Raw genomic sequence first — 23,515 nt, 5'->3', positions numbered from 1 at the left:
GGGCTGGAGAGAGAAGCGGGCTGTGAGTCGGTGCAGGAATGGAGGCCAGGTGGACCTTGGAGGCCCCCCTTTGTCACACACGTATTCCCCACTTGCATGCACTACGACAGCTTGCTCGCCCTGTACTTCTCTGCAGTTTGCCGTGGACTCTAGCCTGCAGGAAACCAGTCCCAGCCTTAATACCCAGGTTGACATTTGCACGTCCCAGGCTAAACTTTGCGTCACATCTCTGCTCATAAACACCTGAAAAGATAAGACAGCAGGTGAATGACATGGACCTGCCCAATTACCCATGACCCTGATGAAGTGACCCTCTAGCTACACTGCAAGCAGCAACTCTGAAAAAGGAGAAACCACCCTTGAGGTAACTGGCGTGCTTGTGGCACGGATGTTGAGGTGCTCAGTGTTAGGAAAAGCCCTACTGGTGGTAGTGCTGTATCCCAGTGGGTTGTAGATTCCCCGTAACTGTTATTATTGGTATGTACTAACTCAGGACCTTGGTGTGGCAGAGCAGTCAGGCTTATCTTAAGATGATGTGAGCTGTAGGTAAGTACACTGAACCTAGACATGCACTTTTGTGTGTTCACTGCTACATTTGTAGCAACATTGGAAAGGGAACCGACCATCGTATTACAATATTATACGCACCTGCAGGTTTTAGCAGTTCATACAGTAATGCATTTACTCTGTAAACATAGTAGGTAGTTAAATGAGCAGAATGGTTAGTGTAAGATTAGCTTGGTTGAATGTTGTAGAGGCTTTCTTTGCCCAGTAAGTCTTATGTTCCAAAACGCAACCCTAGCTAAAGTCCCTTCAGAGGGGACTCGACTTCTTGTCAAGCAGCACTAACAAGGGATACCCGTAGAAGGACTCTATGAAGGGACACAAGCAGTGGCTTGAGTCGGGAGGTAAGGGGTGGGGGGGGGGGTTTACCCTGGGCACCTCTACGTGCACTAACACTCTGGAGCCACTTCTCAGAATCGGGTAAACAATACCTTTCCTCACAATACCTTAGGTTAGAGGAAAATGGTTGTGCTGCTTGCTCTGCTATGTTGCACCTCTGGACCCAACCTCAGGATTCCTTGGTCTGACTGAAGGCAGTACAATGGATGGGATCTCAGCAGCAGTCTTGCGGGACGACCTGGGGGCATGACTTTCAGCAACATCTTGGTTCACTGTGGTTTTGGCACCTTTTTTTTGCAGCACCAGCCAAGGACACTGATCACCCAGTCACTGATTGCCCAGTCAATCTTTGCTTCCTGCAGTCCCACGCTATGAGTGGGTCAGTTGGATTGGATCTTTAGAGGGTCCTATTTGGATGGATTTGGCCTTTCCATGACTATGCACTTGACATAGGCAGCAGGTCTCCTGGTATTGGGGTTCTGCAGCTCGAACTGCCTAGGACCACAGGAGATTCAAATTTGGGCTTGAGACCAGCTAAAGGGAAGGAGTCCTCTTCAGAGCTCCTGTCGCACAGAAAATGGGCCCAGGATGGCTGTGATCACTTCAGTGTTGTAAAGGATCTGCAGGTCTCTTGTCTTCGGTTACTTCTGCTTCCAGTGGTCGACTTGCTTTTCGCTCCAGAAGTATCACCTTTTATACAGTTCCTGCAATCTCTCAGGATTTTACAGAAAGGGGCATTTCACTGTCCAACAGGACAGCCAGACCCCATGTTAGAGCTGGTCTGCTTCGGGCATTCCGGGAGACGATGGACCAGGTGGTGGCAGACCACGCCCTGCCTTCCCCGACACACTAGCCTAGGTGGGGGGGGAACCCAAGGGTTACTGCCAAAGGCAAAACACACATTGACCCCCCCCCCCTGACCCCCTCCAGAGTGGTATGGCAAAAAAAGAAGGGAGACCCCCAAGTTGGTATTTGGGTGCTCCTATTGTGCACTACCAAGGCTATGGACATAGCCGTGCAAAACCTAAACAATACACATTCACTGCCAAGTCACAGGAACACAGAGAGAGAGGTGGGGATAGGGGATACTGGGTATCCTTTTGGCACTCCACTGAAGTTTGGTAGAGATGCAAGTATCTCTCTATCCTTAAGAACGGTAGTCACTTGAGGCTTTAAGAAAATGAATCTCAAAGGCTGACCCTAAAGCGCCACAAACGCATAGATGTATGAAGACTGATAATACTCGGCTATTCCCATGTAGGCATGTGGCTTGCAACTAATCACCTGCTAGACCATATTGGAAGAGATCTCCTTCCCCCCCACCCCGCCCCAATCACAATGTCTGACCATATACCAATTACACTGCCCAAAAGACAAACACTTCTGCTCTGGGGTTCTTGGAACACGCTGATGGCATTGCTCAAGGGGGCTGTGATAACCATGCTGGGATTCCAAGGCCTTCTTACATGCTAATTGGATATCTGCTTGGCACATAGGCTCCAGAATTGAATCCTACGTCCTTGTGCAGCCCAGATAAATTCCATCGGTTAAGGAAGGACCTAGACATTGTTCAGGCAGCTTGCACAAACCCCCCATCACTGGAGTCCAAATTAAATGAAGACCAACAAATTCTGTGGCTTTCGTGCAGGGACGTCTTCAACAGAGCAGTGTTATTGCAGCTGCATACAGAATAAGGCAACCTTGTTTCAAAATAATATATATTAGCTTGACTTTTTTTCTTAAACTATTTTGGGTCACCAGTATGACTCAAACCATAGATTTAGTGTTAGTAGATATAGACCATCCTAGGCGCAGATGTCCCACCCCAATTTTGGAAAAGATCACTTACCAAGGCAGCAGAGTTTGCTTTAGTGCAAAACTGATAGTTTTGCAGTCCTTGAAGAGGCACAACTGCCTGAATCCATGTATGATCCCAACCAGGAAAAGATCCCTCGCTGTGTGAGCATTGCTCTATCTATATCATCGAACAATGTGAATGTGCTAGCCAAATGGTTGGCATCCAGGAGGTATATGCCAACATTGGTGCAGCCAGATTAAACTAGTTTTACAGGCAGGAACTTTGTCAAAACTCCTTTATGCCAAAGCTTTTGACCATGTGCATTTGGACTACAAGCTTAGATTTCCTATTGAAATTAGGCATCTGCTCTCCCAAGGATTCTGTTGTGAATGGATTACCCCTTTCTCACTATATATGGGTGTGAGGCAAGATTGTTCCCCCTCACCTGTATTATACACACTTTCAATAGAACCCTTCGCTGCCAAACTCCGAATGGTTGCACAGGTGACGGCTGGGGGAAGGAAACCTAGAATTTACCTGCATACTGTCTGTATTTACCTGTCAGTCCTGCCTTTCCAAGAAACTAGATTACATCTAAATGTATGACCTGGTCGCATGATCTAAAGCAACTCTTGCTAAAGGAGTGACTGTAGATATACCATAGGATCCTGGAGTTGTTGCACCCTCCACATTCAAATTGCAGTGATTTGGTAGGGTGTCTTGGCGTTATGGCAGAAAATATTCTCTAAACTACAATAACTTGGTATCAAATCATGTTGGCTCTAGCCTGCTGGAATGTGACCCTCCATTGCAAATGCATGCATTTAACTCTGCCTACATTTACATATGATGCAGCCCAGATTGCAATTCACTCCCTCCCCTAAATCCAATTGCTGCACCAGTAGATTTTTTTAGTAAACTAAAAAGTGACTAAAGTACTGCAGACGGGTGACATCATGGGTTGGCACTGCATCCGCTACCAAGTAGTCCAAAAACAGTGTGGGCCACAGCAGGCTAGCTTTGGATGCCAAGGCACACTGGTGCTCTATGGAAATGGGGTACTTCTGAGGAGGCCTTTCATGCGTCATTGAATATTGCCTGAGATCAAATGCCGCCCTATTGTTTCATAAAATGTTGACATGCAGTTTTAAAAATAGAAAGTGTTATGCCACCCTTTTCCCATTGGGAGGCACTGACCTTGGCAGACCAGATGAGACTATCCCAGACCAACAAAATGTAAGAAACCTAGTTGCCTGCTGTAGGAATGGAGACCTTGCGTTTCTTGCTCACTAAACCCAAGTGGGGTGTTAAGACCAAGACCTAGATCAGTAATGTGATTGCCAATCCCAACTAACACCCATGCGTTAGTACCAGGTTCATATGGGAAACCTTGGGTACATGCATACTCTTGGCTTAATGTTGTCCAGCTTCCAAGCCATTGAGTCCAGCATAATGCTGTCCTCACTACTCTGGAGACCTGGGGATAACCATGAATTCCTTTGACCAGGGTGCAGAATATGCACTCCACTAGCCATTGGCTAGTGATATTTGACTCTTGGGCGAGTAAGAATGGGGTGCAGTATAGTAGCTTGCAACTTTTTGCCCCCTGCCGTAGACCTTGTCCTGTACTTCTCTGGATGGGTTTTCTGCTTAACTAGGTGATTTTGCACAACTGACTATATTGCTCCACTATGGGCTTATCTTCTCCTGACCCTGGAGCACATGCTATGGGTATACCCCATCATAATTCCATGCAACAAAAATCTGGCAATGGTATGGATGATTTGTTTGCAGATAAACTTCGAATGCGCTTGTTGCATATCCTACTTTCATTATCCATTAAAACTTTAATACAGGGGAGCCGCCAGGGGGTGCCGAGATGTGCTGACTTCTCTCGGCGGGTCTCTGTCCGGGGGTGCTAAAACTTTGGGATTTGAGCCCCGAAGCCCTGTTGAAGTTGGACTCCGCCCCCCCCCCCCCCCCCCCCCCCCCCATGAAGGCAAGCTGACCCTGGGTGTGGGGTCCCGAGTCCTGAGGCCTCAGAAGACTGAGATCGAGCAGTATTCGTGCTTGAGGCGTGTGGCCTGCTGTCTTCCCTAGCGGGAGCGCCGCGCTAGAGACGTTGGCCCTGCGGTGGGGGGGAGCAGCAGCCGCCTCCCTGCACGCCCCCCATCCTTCCCCCGGGAGGTGGGAGAGGCAGATGTTGGAGCTGCCTCTCGAGCTCGGGTGAGAGCTCCATTGCGGTTGGAGTTGTGCCTGCGGCCAGGACCAGGTCTGAGGATTCCACAACCGTGATTGCCTCCCTGCTCCCTTGGGGTTCAGGAGCTGTGGAGATTGGAGTGGACCGATGAGCCTGGGTGAGGGCTCGGGTGCGGCGAGCCCCCTAGAGTTTGGGGAGGCTCCCCGTGGTGTCCTGTTGGAGCGGGCGGAGGCGATCTAGGAACTCGATCCGGGCTGTGGCAGTGAGTGGAGCCTGGGTTGTGATTCTCATAAATGCACGGTGAGTCGGCTCGGCTAGCCGCTCTTGGTGGAGGCGGGTGGTGGTGATGGGAGTTTGAGGGGGGGGAGGGGGTGCATGTAGTTCCCACTCCCCTCCCCACTGGAGTTTTTTTGGTCTGAATAGCTGTTGGACTCTGGTGTGGATACATGTTGTGGGGGTGCGCTGTGCTGCATATGCCTTTGTCCCAGGGGCCTAGACCACGTTCATGGCGTGACTTGAGTAGGTGGAGGGGAGAGGCCTCCAGGCCAGGTCGGGGACCCTAGCACAACTGCCCCAGGATTTCTTTTTCTTTGTTGCCTGGGGTGCCCCCTGCCCCCCCAGATGGACTAGGCACGGGCCCTACAAAAATATCAGAGTAGTGGCAGTGAAGGGGAGGAGGCCGCCATGCAGGCTGGGGCCCAGTTGGAGGCTTCAGAGGCTGTGTCAGTGGGCCGCAACATGGCAGCCCTGCTGGAGGAGATATGAGGCTTTCGAGCGGATGTCAACAAACGTCTGGACTCAGGCACTTGAGGCCAACCAGTCCTCGGCAGACCTTTTTGAGCTGCAATTTGATATGAGGTTGGCTGAGCTTGAGGGGGGAGAAGTACACCCTCAAGCTGGACGACTTAGAAAATGGGGAACGGCTCTCTAATCTGAGGTTTTTTGGTATGCTGGAACTTTGGGGTGGGGGGGGGTCAGTCTCAGGGGGACATTGTGACAGGGGTCAAGGCGATTGAGTACCCTTTTCGATGGGGGAAAATACTAGCAAACCCACAATTGACAGGGCCCATAGAGCTGGGGGACGCGCGGGTGAGCCCCATACGGTCCTTGTGAAATTTCACTATTCTGCTGAAAAAGCCAAGATCTTGGACTTGGCATGCAAGTAGAGTCCCATCGACTGGAAAGGCGCTTAAATAAAAATCTATTGTGATCTTTTGGCGCTCACCCTTGCTCAACAGGGCCTCTGGACCTCTGACGAGGTGGTTGCACAGTCTAAGGGGGTCCGCTATAGATGGGGACACCCGTTTTCACTTGCCTTTGAACTGGATGGCTACAGATATTCTCTCTCCTCAGAAACTGACATTTAGCGAGTCTCGCGTGAGGTGTTGGGATATCCCAACCCCCCCCCCCCCCCCTCCTCCTAAGGACGGTGCAGGGAGGGGGAAGGGGTTGGATGGAGATCGGAATTCGTGGGTCAGCGCTGTGTGCGGGGCACATGAAGTTCAGGAAGATGGCGCCTCATCCCTGAAGCAGCTACTCCCTGACTTTGTTGGTGTAGTCTTTTTGTGCTGGTTGGTGGGGGAGGGGGAAGGATTTGTGGGGCCATCTGGTTGGTCTTGCCTTGGTCATAGCTGCCCCCTGGGTTGTTTGTTCATTGCTTTGTTCCAAGCTTATGTTGAGGTCATGGGGTCGGGAGGGTGGTGAGTACAGGCAGGGGTGTTTGGGGCTTGTTTCCAGTTTGGGGATGGGGGGGGGGGCCTGGCTCAATGTTTGCTCGCATGTGGGAGGTGCCCGGGTGGAGGTGATCTCTGATGGCCTGGTGGTGCGGCAGTGAGATGTCGCAGTCTATCCAGGTGCTCGGAGGGGGAGGGGGGTGGGGAGGGGGGGGTGAGATAGTGCAGGTGATTTTGGGATGGTTTTGGGTGGGAAAGGGGGCTGGGTTCTGTTTGCTTTTCTCATGGTTGTGGGGGTGTGTTTAGGGTTGCTGTGGTTACTGAGGAGGGGTGTTGGGTCCTTTTTTGGTCTCTTCTGGTGTATGTGAGCTGGGGGTGCGGACGTTCAAGTGTGGCCTCCAAGAGGTGGGGAATGCATTTTATGGCCTATCAAATGAATGATTCTTTGCAGAGGGTGCTGGTGGGGTCCCTGAATGTGCGGGTGTTGAATTCTCCTACGATCCCTGGTGGTGAGGGAACTCTCCTGTCTTAAGCTACACTTCTTTTTCGTCCAGGAAACTCACTGGGTGAGGGGGAAGGAGCCACCGCTTCGATCTAAAGCTATCCAGGATTTGTTCCATTCCCCATATGTGGCGAAGAAGCACGGTATTGCTGTGTTGGTTTCCCCCAAGGCTCTTTTTGTCCCAAAGGCTCATAAATCCAACCCTGAGGGGCGCTACATTATGGTTAAGGGGTCAGTGAAAGGCAGGTTGTTTACCCTGGTAGGGTTTTATGCCCCAACGAGGCGCAGGATCTCTTTTGGGGAAAAGGTGGGGAAGACTATTCGGGGCTTTGCGGGGCTTTGCGGAGGGTGCACTGATAGTGGGCTGAGATCTTAACATGGTTCTCTCGCCGGATAGGAAGTCCCCTTCTCCTTGCCCTGATCAGCGGGTTCAGAGGAAGTTGACACTCATTTCGGCAGACTAATGAGGTGCTGGGTTTGGTGGATGTGCATTCCATCGAGGGGAACCGCGACCCTTTCTTCACTTTTTACTCTGCAGTACACAGGGCGTTCTCGAGGATAGATCTTGTCTTGGTGGACTCTCCTCTGCGGGATAGTATTTCAAACTTTGGTGTGGAGGTTGTCCCGTGGTCCGATCATGATCTAGTTTGGGCCACATTGGGGATTCCCCCGATGATGCCGGCTAGGGCTCGGTGGATATGCAATGATACGCTGTTGCAAGATAAGGAGCTTAAGAAATCTCTATTGGGTTCAATTAATGAATATTTCCGTCTTAATGACACAGGGGAGGTGAATGTCCAGGGAGTGTGGGATGCATTTAAGGCCACAATCGGGGGCTCGCTCATGGAGATGGGTGCAAGAAGAGGGAGCGGGGCAGGGAGGAATTGAAGTTGAGGGAAGCGAATTGTTGCCATTCAGCCGGGAGGAAAGCTGAAGTCTCAGATGGCTCTGGGAAAATGGGAGGAGCTTCCGAGTCTTAAGGCTAAATTGTCAGCCTTACTTGTGGGACAGACAAAGGGAAAGCTGGCATTTTTGAAACTGCAGTATATGGAGCGGGGGGATGGGAGGAGGGGGGGCGGACAGGATCCTGGCCTGGCACCTGAGGGAGCTTCGAAACAGCAGGAGGGTGAATCGGATTATGGGTCGGACGGGGGAGGGAGTTCTGCAGGATGATATAACAGTTTGGGCATTATTACGAGGGTCTTTACTTGTCGGAATATTTTGGGGGCGGGGCTGATGTGGACCTATTTTTGGAGTCCCCGCACATCCCTCGCCGCTGAGGGTGTCGACGTGTTGGAGCTCCCAGTTTACCACCAGGAGGTGGTAGACACTATCGCCTCCTTAAAGAGCGGCACAGCTCCGGGAGACTATGGCTTCACGGTCCGGTTTTATAAGACGTTTGCTCCGTGGTAGCCCCATTTCTGGATTTCTGGCTACAGTGTTTAATGGCGCTTTAAACTCTGGTTCCCTGCCCCCTCTGTCAGCTCTCATTGTAGTGTTACCGAAAGATGGGAAGGATCCTGAGAGATGTCAGTTCTATAGACCCATTTCTCTTAACGTAGATGTTAAGATTTTGGCGAATAGGCTGTCTGGGTTTCTTCCTTCCCTGGTCCACAGCGACCAGGTCTGATTCATCCCTGGTCACCAGGGTTCGGATAATGTAAGAAAGACTATGGGGCTTATGTATGAGGCATCGAAGCGAGACTTGGAGGTCTCCATCTCTTGTCATTGGACTCTGAGAAGGCCTTCGACCGTGTTGAATGGCTTTACATGGGGAGGGTATTGCGGAAAATGGGCTTTGGGGACAATTTTTGTAAATGGATCGCTGCGCTGTACAATGGTCCCTCACCTAGGGTGTTGGTTAATGGCTGCATGTCCATGGGGTTTTTGCTATCAGGGCACTCGGCAGGGGTGTCCCCTCTCTCCTTTGTTATATGCGTTGGCAATGGAGCCTTTTGCCATTGCAATCAGGGCTGACGGGGGGGGGGGGGGGCGGACTTGCAGGGGTACACTGTGGAGACCATTAATTTAAATTATCCTTGTTTGCGAATGATATTTTAGTGTATCTGACCAATCTCTGCGTGGCTCTCCCACGGCGGTTGGATCTGATTTGTCGTTTTTGGGTCTTTCTCCGGGTTCATTTGTCTATTATGCCAATGGGGGGGTGGATCTTGAAATTGAGAGAAGAAAGGATATGGGGTGCATGTGGAGCAGGAATCTACCAGATATTTGGGCGTTAGCATTCCCAGAGACCTAGGCAAGGTGTTTGAGCTAAACTTCCTGCCTCTTCAGGCAAAAATCCAGGGCCATCTTTTAAGGTGGGCCCCCTTCGCCCTTTCATGGTTTGGGCCAATGACGGTGGTTAAGATGAATATTCTCACGCGGCTCCTATCTTTTCTTGTCCCTTCTCTGTCTGGTGCCGGATTCCTTCTTTGCCTCTTTGCAATCTCGTGTCCTTCATTTGGGATGGGAAGAAACCCAGAGTAAGCTTGACTACCTTGACCCTTCCCTAGTCCTTTGGGGGTTTTGGTTTCCCGAACTTTATAGGGTATTTTAAAGTGGCTCAACTGTGAGTTATGTTGGAGCATTTGAGGGACGATCTATGAACACACTGGACGTATGTGGAAGATGTTCGTTCATCCAAGAAAAGTTAGGGACCTTTTGAGGGCTCACCTGAACTCTATTCCAGGGCCTGTTAAATTGCACCCTGTTCTTGTGGCCGGTTTGGAAGCCCTCTAAAGAGTATAGGCGGCTTTCTTCCTGGCCTTCTCCCCTGTCATACTTGTGGGGTCCCCCGATTGACCTGGGCAGGAAGGGGTTCTGGGAAACGCAGTCCTGTTCTGATCAGGGGTTGGAGAGGGCTGCTCGGCTGTTTGGCTGTTTAACAGGGTCCTTCTTGCAATACGACCAAATGGCGGAGGTGTTTGAGGACAAGCCGCTCACGGTCTTTGAGTATTGAGGCTAAAGGGTATCCTCACCGAGGCGCGGTGGGTGGCTGGCTTGTCACGCCCCTTAACCCCGTTTGAGAAGGTTTTTGCAGAAGCAAGTCTAGGAAGGGATCCCTTTCTAAGATCTAAAACATGCTTATTTCTTATTTAATAGGAAGGCAGTCTTTCAAACGTGTTTGGGAGGAGCGGTTGGGCTTGTCCTTAGATGACTGAACTTGGCAGTTGGTGTTTAGGTCAGGGCTTCCTGGGGGGCTGTATATGGCGGCTATGGAGCATAATTTTTGCACTCTTGGCATCATCCTCCGGTGGCCCTTTCCAAGATGTTTGTTGAAGCGTCCCCATGGTGTACCAGATGTGTTCCAACAAAGGTACTTGATTTCACATGTGGTGGGAGTGCCCGGTTATTCGCTCAAACTGGGCGGCGGTCATTAGCTGGATTAAAGATATCCTGGGAACATGTCCCTCCCTGCACCCACTCTAGGTTCTCCTGGGCACTCCCTTGCCCAGCGGTGGGGTTCCTTCTCGAGGGTAATGGGGGGGGGGGGGGGGGCATGTTGAGAGCGGGAAGACTGGCTCTGCCTCAGAAGTGGAAGATTCCTCTAGCGCCCTCCAAGACAGAATGGTTTACCAAGTTAATTGCTATTTTTAATACAAGAAACTCTCTGCTATTGTCAATGATTCTGTCCTCTTTTTTGCAGTAATGGACTGTGGTTATCCTCAGTGCGGACTGTGAAGCTTTGAAATTATGAACTGTTTTGTGGTTCTATGTATTATGTTGCCGGGGAGAGATTGCTGATGCTCTTACCAGTGGACATGTGCTTGGGTGTGCGCAGAGACTCCGCCACTAGCTTGGCCTAAAAGTATAGATGCAATTTGTGTTCAGTCCAGTCCTTGCTTAGTCTCTAGCACCGAGGATTTTCAGAGGCCTAGTCGACCCGTATGTTTGGGGAGGGTGAGGGGGGATAGCGGGGGGGATAGAGGACGCGGGGATTTAGTTGTTGGGTAGATCCTGTTTTTGATCTCGGTTTAATGTCTTTTGGGGACTTGTTTTTCTTTTGAAACCTTTTCAATAAAAATAGTCTTTATTTAAAAAAAAAAAAAAACTGTTCTTGGGAATTAACCAGAAGAACTATGTTCAAAAACATGCACTTGTCACCAGACTGATTATTTGAAATACCATCCTCCTTCACTGAAGCACTTACCACCATTGACTCGGGAGGATAGCGCAGTGGCAACGTGCTCGCCTTGGAATCAAGACAACAAACACAGGTTCAGTTTTCCCCGGGTCCACGCTAAAACGTCTGGGTATTAAGCATACCCAATCGTATCACTTACCAACCAAGTTTTATGGTTTACCTTAAAGTTCCTTCTTGCTCCTGTTGGGAGAACTGGGGAGTTGAGCAAACCGGCTTACCCTGTTTTGAATGATGGTATAAATATGATGTCCTTAATATCAATCACTGAGGTAATGATACTTTTTGGGCAGGGGCCATAATCCTGACCACGTCTAGCAATGTGTAGGTCTTCCTGCAGCACACCAAGCTGTTAAATGCTGGGCATGCACAGCCAGACCTTGTGGACTGCAACCTGTTATGATCAAGTCTATCCCAAGCATGAGGTTGTCCAAGTACACATTTATCTTGGTCTACAGGAATGGAGCCCTCTTTCAGCCTACATATTTAGGCTTTAGCTGTCTGATTAGTCTGCTCTTTGAATAACCAAGTGTTAGGGAGAATTCTCATGTCTGTGCTGATGGAGACCTCCAGCTCTTTTGCTGGACTTTAGGACTTTTATAACCCTAGAGTGAGACTGTTGCCACACGTGTTTTTGACATTTGGATTTTTTGTTGGAGTATGACAAACACATATGCATTTACCTTTTTGTATGGTGCCAGAGAAATTTCTCAAGGTTTAAATGTTTTTCTTGTGTGCACTACTGTTCCAAAGAATATTGAAGTGAAATATAATTACCTCGTCGTAGGTTCAGCACACCACCTTATGTGGAGTGCAGGGGGAACAGGGGGTTACTCGGAAGCCCCTTACCTACCTTTTTTGTTTGTTACCCTCCCTACTTTAAATGGCTGGTGGCAGTGGTTTCATTTTCCTACCATTGGGCTTTTCTACCAGTCTGGAGCCTCCGCTGCAGTATAGCACCCATGGTTCTTGGGTCAAAGTCCCTGGTAGTTTGTGGTCGTTTTTTTGTGGCCATTTTCTGTATGTGGTCTGTCTTGGGTTTTACTCAAGTGCATAAAGCCAGGTTTGAGCCCTTAGTTTGTTCTGACTTTGGCAGGCTTCAGTCCTGAAACGTGCCTCTGGTTCCAGTGTGTCTAGAAGGGCAGGAAATTAGTGAGGTTCCAACTCCCTGTCCTTGTCTATAGGAATGCCTGAATGCATCCAGTCCTGATAGGTTGGCTGTCCTTTCCAGACAGCCCCCCCCTGCTGTTTGAGTGACGGTCTAGGCTGTGCATGAATGGGAGAAACCGTGAGTTTTGGGACTAGAGGCAGTTGACCACTGGGAAGAGAACCGGACTAAGACTGAACGAAGCTTGCTGCATCCTGGACTCTTGAATTGCTGCGCTGAAACCCCCTTTTCTGATTTAGAAGCTCCAGAGGTACTAGTTCTTCCCTTGGGTTAGTGGGACTAACTAACCCTGAGACGAACTCCACTGGACCATGCCCTGCCACCCCCCCCCCCTCTCCACATGACTGGCTGTACTTCTTTGCTTCTGCAGGAACACAGTGCCAGGGGTCAAGAAATCCGTACTGGAGTGCAACGTCTGAAGCCTCTGAGCTTTTGCCTGGATTGCAAAGGACGACCCAAGCTAGAGTCCCCTCACTCGAGGAGTGAAGGAAGCCCAACTGATAAGATCTGCGGTGGGGCTGTTTACCGCCTGCTGAAGAAGTGAAGTGTCGCTGATCCAAAAAGAACCCATAGCTGCTGCCAACCTCCATTGCTGCTGCAAGAGTAGATGTCCTCCCTCTTATCCCCATGTCTGAGGCTTCAGGAACCCAGGCTCTGCATTGCTGCAACAGGACAGAAGCCAGCTGTACCACTCAAGCCAGAGGTACTGTTCAGACTTGGGGTACTTGCTTCAGTGTCTTTAGCTTTGCTCTTCTCCGTTGAGACTTGCAGTGGCTACTGAGATTTAAACTCTGCTTTCCACCAGTGTAACAGCTTGTGACCCTACAATGATTTTCTACATATACTCCTTAACTTTGCTTTAACTACGAAGTGTCTCCGCTCCCTAACTGACTTTGGCTTTCCTGGCTCCCTGCAAACTCTTGTATTGACTTTGATATTTTCAGTCCCTCAAAAGTGTTAAATTGGTATTATACTGTTGCGTTTTGGCTAGACTTCTTTGGATCTTTGGACGATTGTAGATTTGCATGCCCCGAGAATCTGTCTAACGTTTTTACTTCCCTTTCTGCAAATGCCTTTACTGTCCTTGTGAATAGTCATCTCTGGGTGTAGGAAGTGTCATAAGCATCTTGAGTAGCCACTAAGCGTATGCTGAGTCTGGAAAGGTATTTTATTGTATATTTGTTACGTATATCACCCTTTTTAAAGAAAGCTTATTTAAAAACTGTTGAATAATTATTTGGCTACTTGCATTTGCAAATTTCATTGCTACAGCTCATATTTACCACTCTTGAGAGAAGCCTGGCTGCTCAAACTACCAACTTGTATAGTACAGGCATATACCAAAGGTGGGTTATAATGCCAAGAGCACACGTGTTGTCTAACACCAAGGTATTGTGCTCAGCAGAGACTCAAAATGTGTTGCATTATCAGCCCACTCCCCTTTTGCTTACTGGTGCTGCAAATTCAGGGCCATTAAATACAAATTTCTTGTCCTTGTTGCACTGTAATTTTAGATGTAAACCAGCCAATCTGCCCTCCATTTGCAAACCCTTAATGTGTGTAGGTGCACTGAGACTGGTTTTGGTGATTGGTATTTGATGTCTGTCGACTTTGATTTAAGACTACTTTTGCCCTGTGCCTAGGTACTCCACACTTCATCAAAAGATGTATCCATGGATGAGGAACAGCTGTGTCAAGCATTCTCTGGTGCCTTGATCAACATAGAGGAAATTGATGAGGATGACAACCCTCAGCAGTGCTGTGGCTATGTGAAGGATATCTTTCTTTATCTCAGACAGTTGGAGGTATGAACTGTGTGCATCCCTTTGCCACCTGCAAAGTCATGGACGTAAAAAGTTAAAGTAATGGTGGCAATGTCAGCTATCCGATGTGCTTTTGACATGTAATTTTAAAAAAGTGCTTGCGGAATCTTGCTGTGCTTCACTCAAGCATGCTTTCTGGGAATTTCACAACTTCATGCTGCTGGTATGCCTGTCCATCGCACATTCTTCCTGGGGTTCAAGTGCTGAATTTGGAACTGCAACTGGCCAGGTAGCCAACAGGCACAGATCCTCAAACGGGGGCTTTGTTCTGCCCACAAGTGTGGTGGGGGGCTACCGTGCACCTAAGCCCTGAGCTTTGTGGAGATCTGGCTCTGTAGTAGCAGGGCTTCACTGGGACTTGGCTGGAAGCAATGCTCATTGGCTACAATGGTTGTCCTCTTAGTGGGCGGCTGGGTGTGCTTGGTCTTTGTTCAATAATCTGTCGCAAGGCTGCCTTACTATGTTGTGGACTTGTTACTTCCAGGTCCACTAATGGTAAGGATCTTTGCTAATAAAAACGAACTTGCTGTCCAATGTGGGTCAAATGCTACGTCTGTCCAGTGTTATATTTAGGAGGCAATGGTGTACAGGCAGTCTTGGTCATTAGACCAAACCAATGAAGGAGCAGTGCGAAGTCTTGCTCTCAGTAAGTGGTCTAGGCCACACAGAATAACGCACAATAGTCAATGTCCAAAAAGCAACTATTTACTAGGCCTTTAAAGAAATTAAATAGCAGGTTGTAATATTACTCAACCATAGATTCATCAGTAGGTTAACTTACAGTGCCTTAATTTAGGAAGTAAGCTAGCGCAGAGTAAATTAATACAATCACAAGGCCCTTTTGCTTAAGGCAAGGATGTATGGGGCATAGTACCTAAACAAGTTCCAGTATAGGTTTCCTCAGGAAAGGTATTCTAATGGATGTATTGGGCTGTGGTGGTTGGAGGAGGATTTGTCCAAAGACTGGTAAGTTCTCCTGTCCCAAGGCTAGGGGGGGGGGGGGGGGGTTAGGATACCTGACCCATGTTAAGAATGCACAGGTGGCAATAGCCCATCTTCCGAGTATGATCGCAGAAACAGTTATAGTACAGCCTTCTTTGATGCTGGGACCCTGCCATTTTCAAAGGTCACTGACACAAGCTGGTGATCAGTTTGAGCCACGGCTGCTTCACAGTAGCATGTGGGGTCAGTCCAGGGACACTTCTGAAGGCTCTTGTGGCGATGTCTCCTAGTTGGTCCCACTAGTCCATGGGTTGAAGCCTTTGGAGATCGGGCAGAGGAGCAGGGCGTCACTGAAGGGAATGCTGGTCCACTGCAGAAGTTATCCTGTCAGTGGGCTGCTCTTAATAATCTTGGCTCCATCGTATGAAGCCTTACACTCCATCCAAATTTGAGGCTGGAAGCCAGTCCAATTGTGCTCGGTCAGCAACTATTGCTTTCACATCTGCCCAGCAGCAAACTATTAGGGAGAATTCTCATTTCTGTGGTAATTCCCTTCAACCTTGGAGACCCTCAGCTGTTTTGCAGGACTTTTGGTTTTTTTAAATTTTAACCCTGGAGTGAGTTATTTTATTCTTGTATTTTTTGATCTGATTTGGACTTGTTTCTTTGTTTTTTGGAGTCTGACAAACTCCATAGGCATCTACTTTTTTGTGAGCCCATTCAGTGAAGTGTCAAGAGGTCCTTTAGATTTCTCGTGAGGGTTAAATACCTTCTCTTGGGTGAATTACTGGTCCCAAGAGTAGTAAGTGACAGACTTACCTCTTTCCTATGTAGGTCCAGCACACCCATCTCATGTGGAGTGCTGGGGTGGTTACTTAGTATTTCCTTTTCCTACTTAACGCAACACTTACATTTTATTTTTTTTTGCCCTCACTACTTTTAACTGGAAGTGGCTTAATTTCCCTACCGCTGCAGGATAGCACCCCTGGGTGACCATTGTGTCAATTTCTTTTTTTTTTTGTGTTTTTTTTAGTAAGATCTTTCTTGCATTTTACTCTGCGTGCCAAACCAGGTTGAACCCCTTTGTTCACTTTGCCTTTGGTCGGCTTCAGTACTGAAACATGCCTCTGGCACCAGTGTCTGACAGGAAGCAAACCTCCCTGTCCTTGATATCCTTGGTTACCTGAATGTACCCAGTGCTGATTGGCTGGCTGTCCTTGCACGACAGCCACCCTGCTGTGAGTGACAGCTAGGATGTGCATGGATGAGGGAAACCTGCATAAAAGGTGATGGTTCTTGAACTGAAGAATCTACCATTGGACCAAACATCTGATGAAGGAATCTTGAAGAGAAGCTTGCTGCAATAGCCTGGACCGGTGAAGCCCTGCTGCAGTGCTGAAGTTCCAATGCTGCATCGACAAAAGCCCTGGAATGGGCAACTTCTTATCTTGGTTGGACCAACTAACCCAAGATTAACTTTGCTGGAGGCCCTTCAAGACTGCAACCAGAACAGAAGCCCGCTGTATCCTCTTCAAACTGAACATACTGCCCTACCAAGGGGTACTTAACTCTTGTCTGTAGCTTGCATTACCCTCAGTTGAGACTTGCACTAGCTGCTTTTTCATTTCAGCTCTGACTTTCACAAGCAACAGCTTGTGGGCCAAGCTATCCATAGACATTGTTCACATTGACTTTGGCTGTCCTGGCTCCCTGCAGAGACTCCTGACCCACTGACTTTGATGCCAACATTCACTCATAGGTGGTGCATAAGTTTAACTTTACTGCCTTTTTTAAAAAAAAAAAATAATAATTCTGGACAGGTTGAAGGCAAGGAAAAGGGTGCACAATTTTTATAACATGGTTAATAACAAGCATGGGCCCGGGTTTTGAACCTGTGTTGCTCTGTCTTGCTACCAAGACTAGCATGTTGGCATTGAGCTATACTATCAATGTATCAAAAGGTGCAAACGAGAATGGCACACCTTGGCTTGGATATGGTGTGGCCAGCCAGCTCATCTGGCCATGTCTGAGAAACTGAGGGTGTGGGGCGTGAAGGAGGCTTGTTTTCTTCATATGGCATTTGAAGACCTGGAAGGGCCAAGTGCAAATCTCGGGCCACTCCAAATATGGAATTCTAAATTATATGCTGCAGTGCACAAGGGGAAAAGTAGAACTCAGTAGGGAAGTCTCAGCTGCCACTAGCCCATCCACAAGTAAAACACCTTACACAAAGTACAACAGCTGCATGTCACTATGTGCAGTTTAAAAAATGTACAAATGCCCCAATGGAGATGGGTGCCTTGGTCTTGGGTCTGATTTCCCTCTGGTTTATCTGCCTCCAAAAAGTAAGTATGCAAACAATGGGGGTAAAAAATGTCCTATTGAAGTTTATGGAGGACAACTGGTAACTGCAACACCGCATACATATATTTGTAAGCATTTGTTTGCTGGTTGAGCTTCACACTCGTGTCTAATTTGCTGCCATCCCAGAGTTTTCAAAGCCAGTAGCTCTTCACTAACAAACCTATACACTGCTAATGCCTGCTGTTATGTTACTTTTGTTTGGTTTCCTTCTAGCACTGGGCGGGTGCGTTAACTGCATTGAGATGTTTGACTAGCGGGGTCAAAGTCCCAGTGTTGGTAGCTATGTCAATTAGCAGACTAGAAATCAATTTGCTTGCAAATTTTGTGGCTTTAACCTTCATGCAGGCAACAACTACTGCAGTTTATGAAATGTCCTAGTCTTGCAGTCACCTGAATGGAAGATCTGCTATATCTGCTTTGATTTTGGTCTGCTGTATTAATTTCTAGATTTGAGCGCAATGAGCTTTTCATTGGCTCAAACACTGCCTGCTGTTGGCAGCATTTCTTAATGGGTTTGGTCCTATGTAGCAGTACAGATGAGCCTGATTTTAGAGATCATGACGAGGCCTTCAGCGGCTTAATGGCAGCCTTATTTGGTGTGTGCACATTTTGTCAATACTTAAATGGACATTATTTTTTTTATTGTAGCTTGAGCAGCCAGTGTATCCAAGGTATCTTGACGGAAGAGAAGTTAATGGCCGCATGCGTGCAATCCTGGTAGACTGGCTCATTCAAGTTCATGCCAAGTTCCAGCTCCTCCCAGAAACTCTATATATGTGTGTTGGAATAACGGATCGCTTTTTACAAGTAAGCTGCCAGACTGCTGCTATGGGGGGGGGGGGGGGTGCAGGGGTACTGGTAATTTACCCCTGTGAAGGGGGTGGAAACGGGCAGTGCAAGCACCAGAAGCTTTAGTCTAATACCATGCCATGATGTTGCAGTTCCTGCCATAAGCAGGTACTGAATTTCCAATGTTTCATTTAGTATGACTGATATGCCAGTTGTCACCAGATACCAGGCAAGCAATATCTATGAATAGTCTAGAACAGTGGTCTCCAACCTTTACGTTAGCATTAACCAATTGTAGTTAATGGCCAGTAGGTGGGAGCTACTGGGGTGTTATGTCCAGGAGAGAATTTGTAACAAGACTGTTTTTGGCAGTTTATTTATGCATTTACCATGGTATTAATTTCAAAAGCATTTTATTAGTAGCTGTCTCCTATTCTCCTTTTTGATTTGCTTGACAATCGGGCCATTCAATGCGAAGGCACACTGCTTGCAATCTACCAGTGCTCCGTAATCTGGTGTGTAGCTTGAAGCAACAGCAGCCCTCTGATGATCTCAGACAGAATTTCAGGAAGCTTATCTATGAAAATTAGGCAATGTTGGGGAGAATTCTCAGAAATGTGCTAATTCCCTTCTACCTTGACACCCAGCTCTTTTTGCTGGGCTTTTTATCGCTCATGTCATTTTTAATTTCTGTCTCAACTTTGGAGTCCAACTCCATTGGTATTATCTTTACATTGTCGCACAGCACCTTCATTGTAGTGGCAAGCGGAAGTCTTAGATTTCCTAAAGGTTTAAATACCTTCTCTTGGATAAACTATGGTTTCCAAGAGTAGTGACATTGACTTTACTTACTTTGTAACTTTCTAGACCCAGCACGCATGGGTTCTGGAGGGGTGTCTTGGTATCCCTTTTGTCTAGTTTCTCATGTAACCTTTTTGTTACCCTTTCCTCGATGAATGGCTGGTGGCAGTGGTTTACTTTTTACTATCATTGTGTGGTTTTGCTGCGTTCACAGCCACAGTAAGGCACCCTTGGGTGCCCATCTTGTCAACATGGCCCGGTCTCTTATTGCATCTGTCGGTTCCTTGATTTACTCTGCATGCCAAACCAGGTTTGGTCCCATTGTTCATGTTGGTGGGACTTGCGAGTGGCTCCAGTATGTCTGGCAGGAAGTGAGGTAGGTCCCCGAAAATCCCTGTGCTTAATCCCCTTGGTTACAGCAATGCACCCTAAGGTGATTGGCTGGCCGGCTGGCTGTTTGTTAAGGAAGGCCGAGTCGACCGCTGCGAAGGAATCTGAAGAAGAACTTGGAAGAGACGCCTGCTTCAACTCCTGGACAGTTGGTTTGCCTGGACACGCCCTGCTGAAGATCCGAATTCACCTAGACTAGAGAAGCCCTGCCAGGATGACTTCTCCGTAGAGTTGATCGACTCCAAAGTAAGCCCGTCTGGACATCCTCTTGAAGCGGGTTGCATTTCTGCTGCTGGAGCCAGGGAGAGGTACACCAGATTGTGTCGGACCCGGGCAATAGGAAGATACTCCAGTCTTCCCTGATGCAGGACTGTCTGAGCCACCGAGTGCTGGACCCCAGAAGCAAGGAAAGGCTTAAGTGCTATCCGAGAACCAATGTTGCTAATTGCTGTCAGACGCGAGGAGCTGAAACCACCGCTGAATAGTTTGCCCACTGCCACTGACTGTCCGTTGCAGAGCAGGAGTCCTCAAACATCCTCGCTCCCGATCCCCAGGATCGGGAACAGGATCTGCAGACCTGTACAGGAACAGAAGCCAGCTCGAACCATTTCTTCTAACCAGACGTACTGTAGTCTAAGAACTCATGTTGTGTAGCATTACCTGCTCAGTTCTTTGTTACCTTGCAGAGTTGCTAAAACATTGCCCCCTCACAGCTTGTGGCCCTTAGTGTTCTATTTTCCACACATTTACCTACCTGCAAAGAAGATCTTCAGCTCCCCTTGACATTGTGCAATTAACATTGGCTGTCCTGGCTCCCTGAGACTCCTTTACCTCCGATGTGCTGTAGCCTTCCCCAGGAAAGGGTTAATTTACTCTGCTTCGGAAGGTTTGTACAAGTACTTATTTGTTATCCTTTTCCACCAAACACAGTATTGCATGGCCTAGTGATAAATCAATGTCCAGTGCCCTAGCTATTTAAGTCACCCGAGTGTGTAGGTGTAGAAAGTGTCTGTGCCATCCCACTGGGTATCAACTAACTTAGAGAAACTAAGTGTGGTTTGAAGTGTTGCATATATTGCTCCCTTCTGAAGGCTTTACAACTGACTGAAATAAATTGTTTTAAACCTTGAGTGTAACTGTTTATTTGGATAACTGCTACTGTGAAACTGTCACATTACTGCTCACATAACCCCTCTTGAGAAGCCTAGCTGCTCGATCACACTGTCAACCTGTGTAGGTCAGACTTATACCAAAGGTTGGGGTCCCTATTGCCAGTTGGTCAGGGTTATTGTAGTGTTCCCAAAAGGTACTGCATACAATCTAGCCTAACTGGCAATCACACTGGCTGCACGACTGACGAGCATACATTCTCCAGCATGGTGTCTGGCATGGATTCAAATGCTCATGAATATTTCCCATCAGGCCGGGAATATTCTCAGTTTTTTTGTTTCTAGCAACCAATCACTGGTCTCTACCCTAAGCCCCTCCTCTGGCAGCCATCTTCAGATTTCTACCGCAGGTTCAAGTGTTGGAGTCCTCGTTCTATAGCTCTCGAGCTTTTACTGTTTTGCGAAAAGAAAAAAAAGTTTTGTGTTTTTTTTCCCCAGAGAGTTTAATCTCGCTTTTCGGTCAAATCGAGCCACAAGCTCCACCGTTTCTACTTCTGATTAACGGGGACCTGTTTCAGAATTTTCTAGACCCCTCAAGGGCGAAGTTTTCACCGACCCTCATTCCAGAAGATCTTTGAGGCCTACCCTGCGTGGACCCGGCCCAGGACAAAGGAAACGCGACCCCCAGGTCCAAGAGCTGCCCTGGATGCGGATTGCAGAATGTCTTCAAGGAGGATGAGCATTCCAGATGCCTCTACTGCCTTCACGAAGACAAAACTCGCATGGAGAAGGACTGTGCGTTTTGCAAGAATATGTCGGACGGACTATGAAGGATCGACGTACCTGGCTCACCAATTGGCTGGAAAGGAAGAGCCCAGCAGCAGCTGAGAAGTCCGAGCAGTCTTCCGACCTTTGAGGGCGCCCCGGTGACGGGGGGCGGGGGGGGGTGCCTAACATAAGGCAAAGCACCACGGGCACCGGAGTGCCGATCGGTCGGGCTCCTCAGCTGCCAGGCAGGGTGTACTTTCACCGAATCAACTCTGGCTTGGGGAAGAGGAAATCTGAGAACCCAGTAAGCTCTGGGAGATCTCTCGGTTGATACCGATGGAGAGAGCCGAGGGGGAGCGAGGTGGTGACCTGTTCCCCCCCATCCCTCAGATGAAGGCCTCAGGCACGTTTAAGGTAGTGAAGGCCTTGACTCACCCGGCTAAGGCCTCTATCGAGGGAGTCGCAGCAGCCCTGGCGAAGCCTGTTGAGGCTACCCCAGTGGAGACTACCTCTGGCCTAGTTTCCCTGCCACCACAGAGGGAATCCCCTTTTCAGCCCACCAAAAGACCCCCCCATGAAGCCCCAGGTGGAAAAAGGGGGGGAGGGGTGGTGGCAGTGGCCATTACAGACACAGGAGCTGGCTGGAGTCGTGAAGATCCTGAACAAGGAGGTCCAGTCCCACAAGACAACTCGGGAGCAATCTTGATGCTGATCCAGGCCTTGTGTACAGAGTTAAAGACAAGGTTGCCCTTACTCCCAACTGACAATCCAGCGGATCTGGCCCGCCGGGAAGCCCTCCAAGCAAGCGGAGAAGAGTTAATTTCCCCCTCCCCCACACCCTTCACAGCCTTCGTATCCTTATCTGAGGGACGACACTGGAACGGCAGGGACAGATGACTACGGTGGCGACGATGGGGTGGGCCTCCCATCACCACCTCCTCGGGCCTCCCTGCCCAACGAAATTGGCTCCTTCCATGCCATGAGCGCAAGGGCATCCGAGCTCTTCCAGCTCTGCCCCGAGGAACAGAAGAAGGAAGGTTTCCTCTATCAACGGCGTGAGGCCAAGAGGAAGACAGTCCTCTCGATTCCTTTACTTGACGACATCTGGGACGAGGGGCTGTCGCTCCTGAAGAACCCATCCACGGCTCCTGTCAGACCAGTACGGATTCTGCCCCCATGTGCCTTAGGGTGCGGCAGATCCCCGGGGTTCAGTCGTCGCGGCGGCCAAGAAGGCAGCATGGAGGGCCTCAACTTCGACCTCCCTGACAGCGAGGGAATGAAACTGGACGCCATGGGGTGGTGGGGGGTTCCTCTCGTCGGCGACTACTATTAAAGCAGCCAGCACCCTCGCGATTGTGGCCCGCTACGACAGGGAGCTGTGGTTTAAGATCGCTCCCCTGCTGGACTTCCTCCTGGACGACAAGAGGGCTGAAGCCCTGGAGATCTTTCAGGAAGATGAGGTGGCGTCGGACCACGCCATAACGGTGGCCACGGACCACTGGTTTTCACCACATGGGCAACAGCGTTTGCCTTCGCTGGCGTGGTTGTCTCAAGTCAACCAATTTCCACCAAGACATGCAGACCAGAGTTATGGACATGCCTTTAGGGGTTATAGTGAAAAGGTCGAATTTAAAAAAAAGTTGAATGTCAAAATCTCAGAAAAATAATCTCAAATGTCGAATTTTTTTGACGTTTTTATTCGAAATGGGGAGGGGGGGGGGAAGAGACCTCAAAATAAAAATATAATTAAAGAGGGAATTCGACTGGATACCGCCTTTAGACGGGAACAATCTGTTTGGCAAGACAGTGCACTGCAGGCCATCAAGGCCGACGCGGGGACGGCTCGGGCCTTGGGTGTTTTGAAGCAACAACGGCCGCCCTTTCGTAACTCCGGAGGCAAGCTCCTTTACGTACCGCCAGGCAGCACGCTCCTCATCGCAGGAGGCCTACAGAGGACACTGCTAGTCAGGAGGACCTCGTCGTTGCCAAGGCGGCTGCCAAGCAGTACTGAACCGGCTGTATCATCGGGCCCCCACCTGAGCACCCCATTGGGAGGCCGGCGGTGAAGTTAATCAGCGTGTGTAGTCCATATCCACCGACCGCTGGGTGCTGGATGTCCTGTTCCCGCGGACACTCGTTTCAAA

The 23,515-nt window shown here is 49.0% G+C and overlaps 1 protein-coding gene across 2 annotated transcripts in view; it reads left to right on the top strand.

Moving 5' to 3' along the window:
* LOC138504143 (G2/mitotic-specific cyclin-B2-like) overlaps positions 1-23,515 on the top strand; it is a 46,453-nt gene that overhangs the window by 14,238 nt on the left and 8,700 nt on the right. For both annotated transcript variants that reach the window (XM_069624381.1, XM_069624382.1), the window contains exons 4-5: positions 14,029-14,190; positions 18,163-18,321. In XM_069624381.1, the coding sequence (XP_069480482.1) occupies positions 14,029-14,190; positions 18,163-18,321 (321 nt within the window). The remainder of the gene's footprint in view (positions 1-14,028; positions 14,191-18,162; positions 18,322-23,515) is intronic.

Source organism: Ambystoma mexicanum, chromosome 11, assembly GCF_040938575.1.
Source record: "Ambystoma mexicanum isolate Mex_15411 chromosome 11, UKY_AmexF1_1, whole genome shotgun sequence".
NCBI lineage: Eukaryota > Metazoa > Chordata > Amphibia > Caudata > Ambystomatidae > Ambystoma > Ambystoma mexicanum.
Note: the sequence above shows the minus strand (reverse complement) of the source record. Positions and strands in the feature narration are given on the sequence as shown.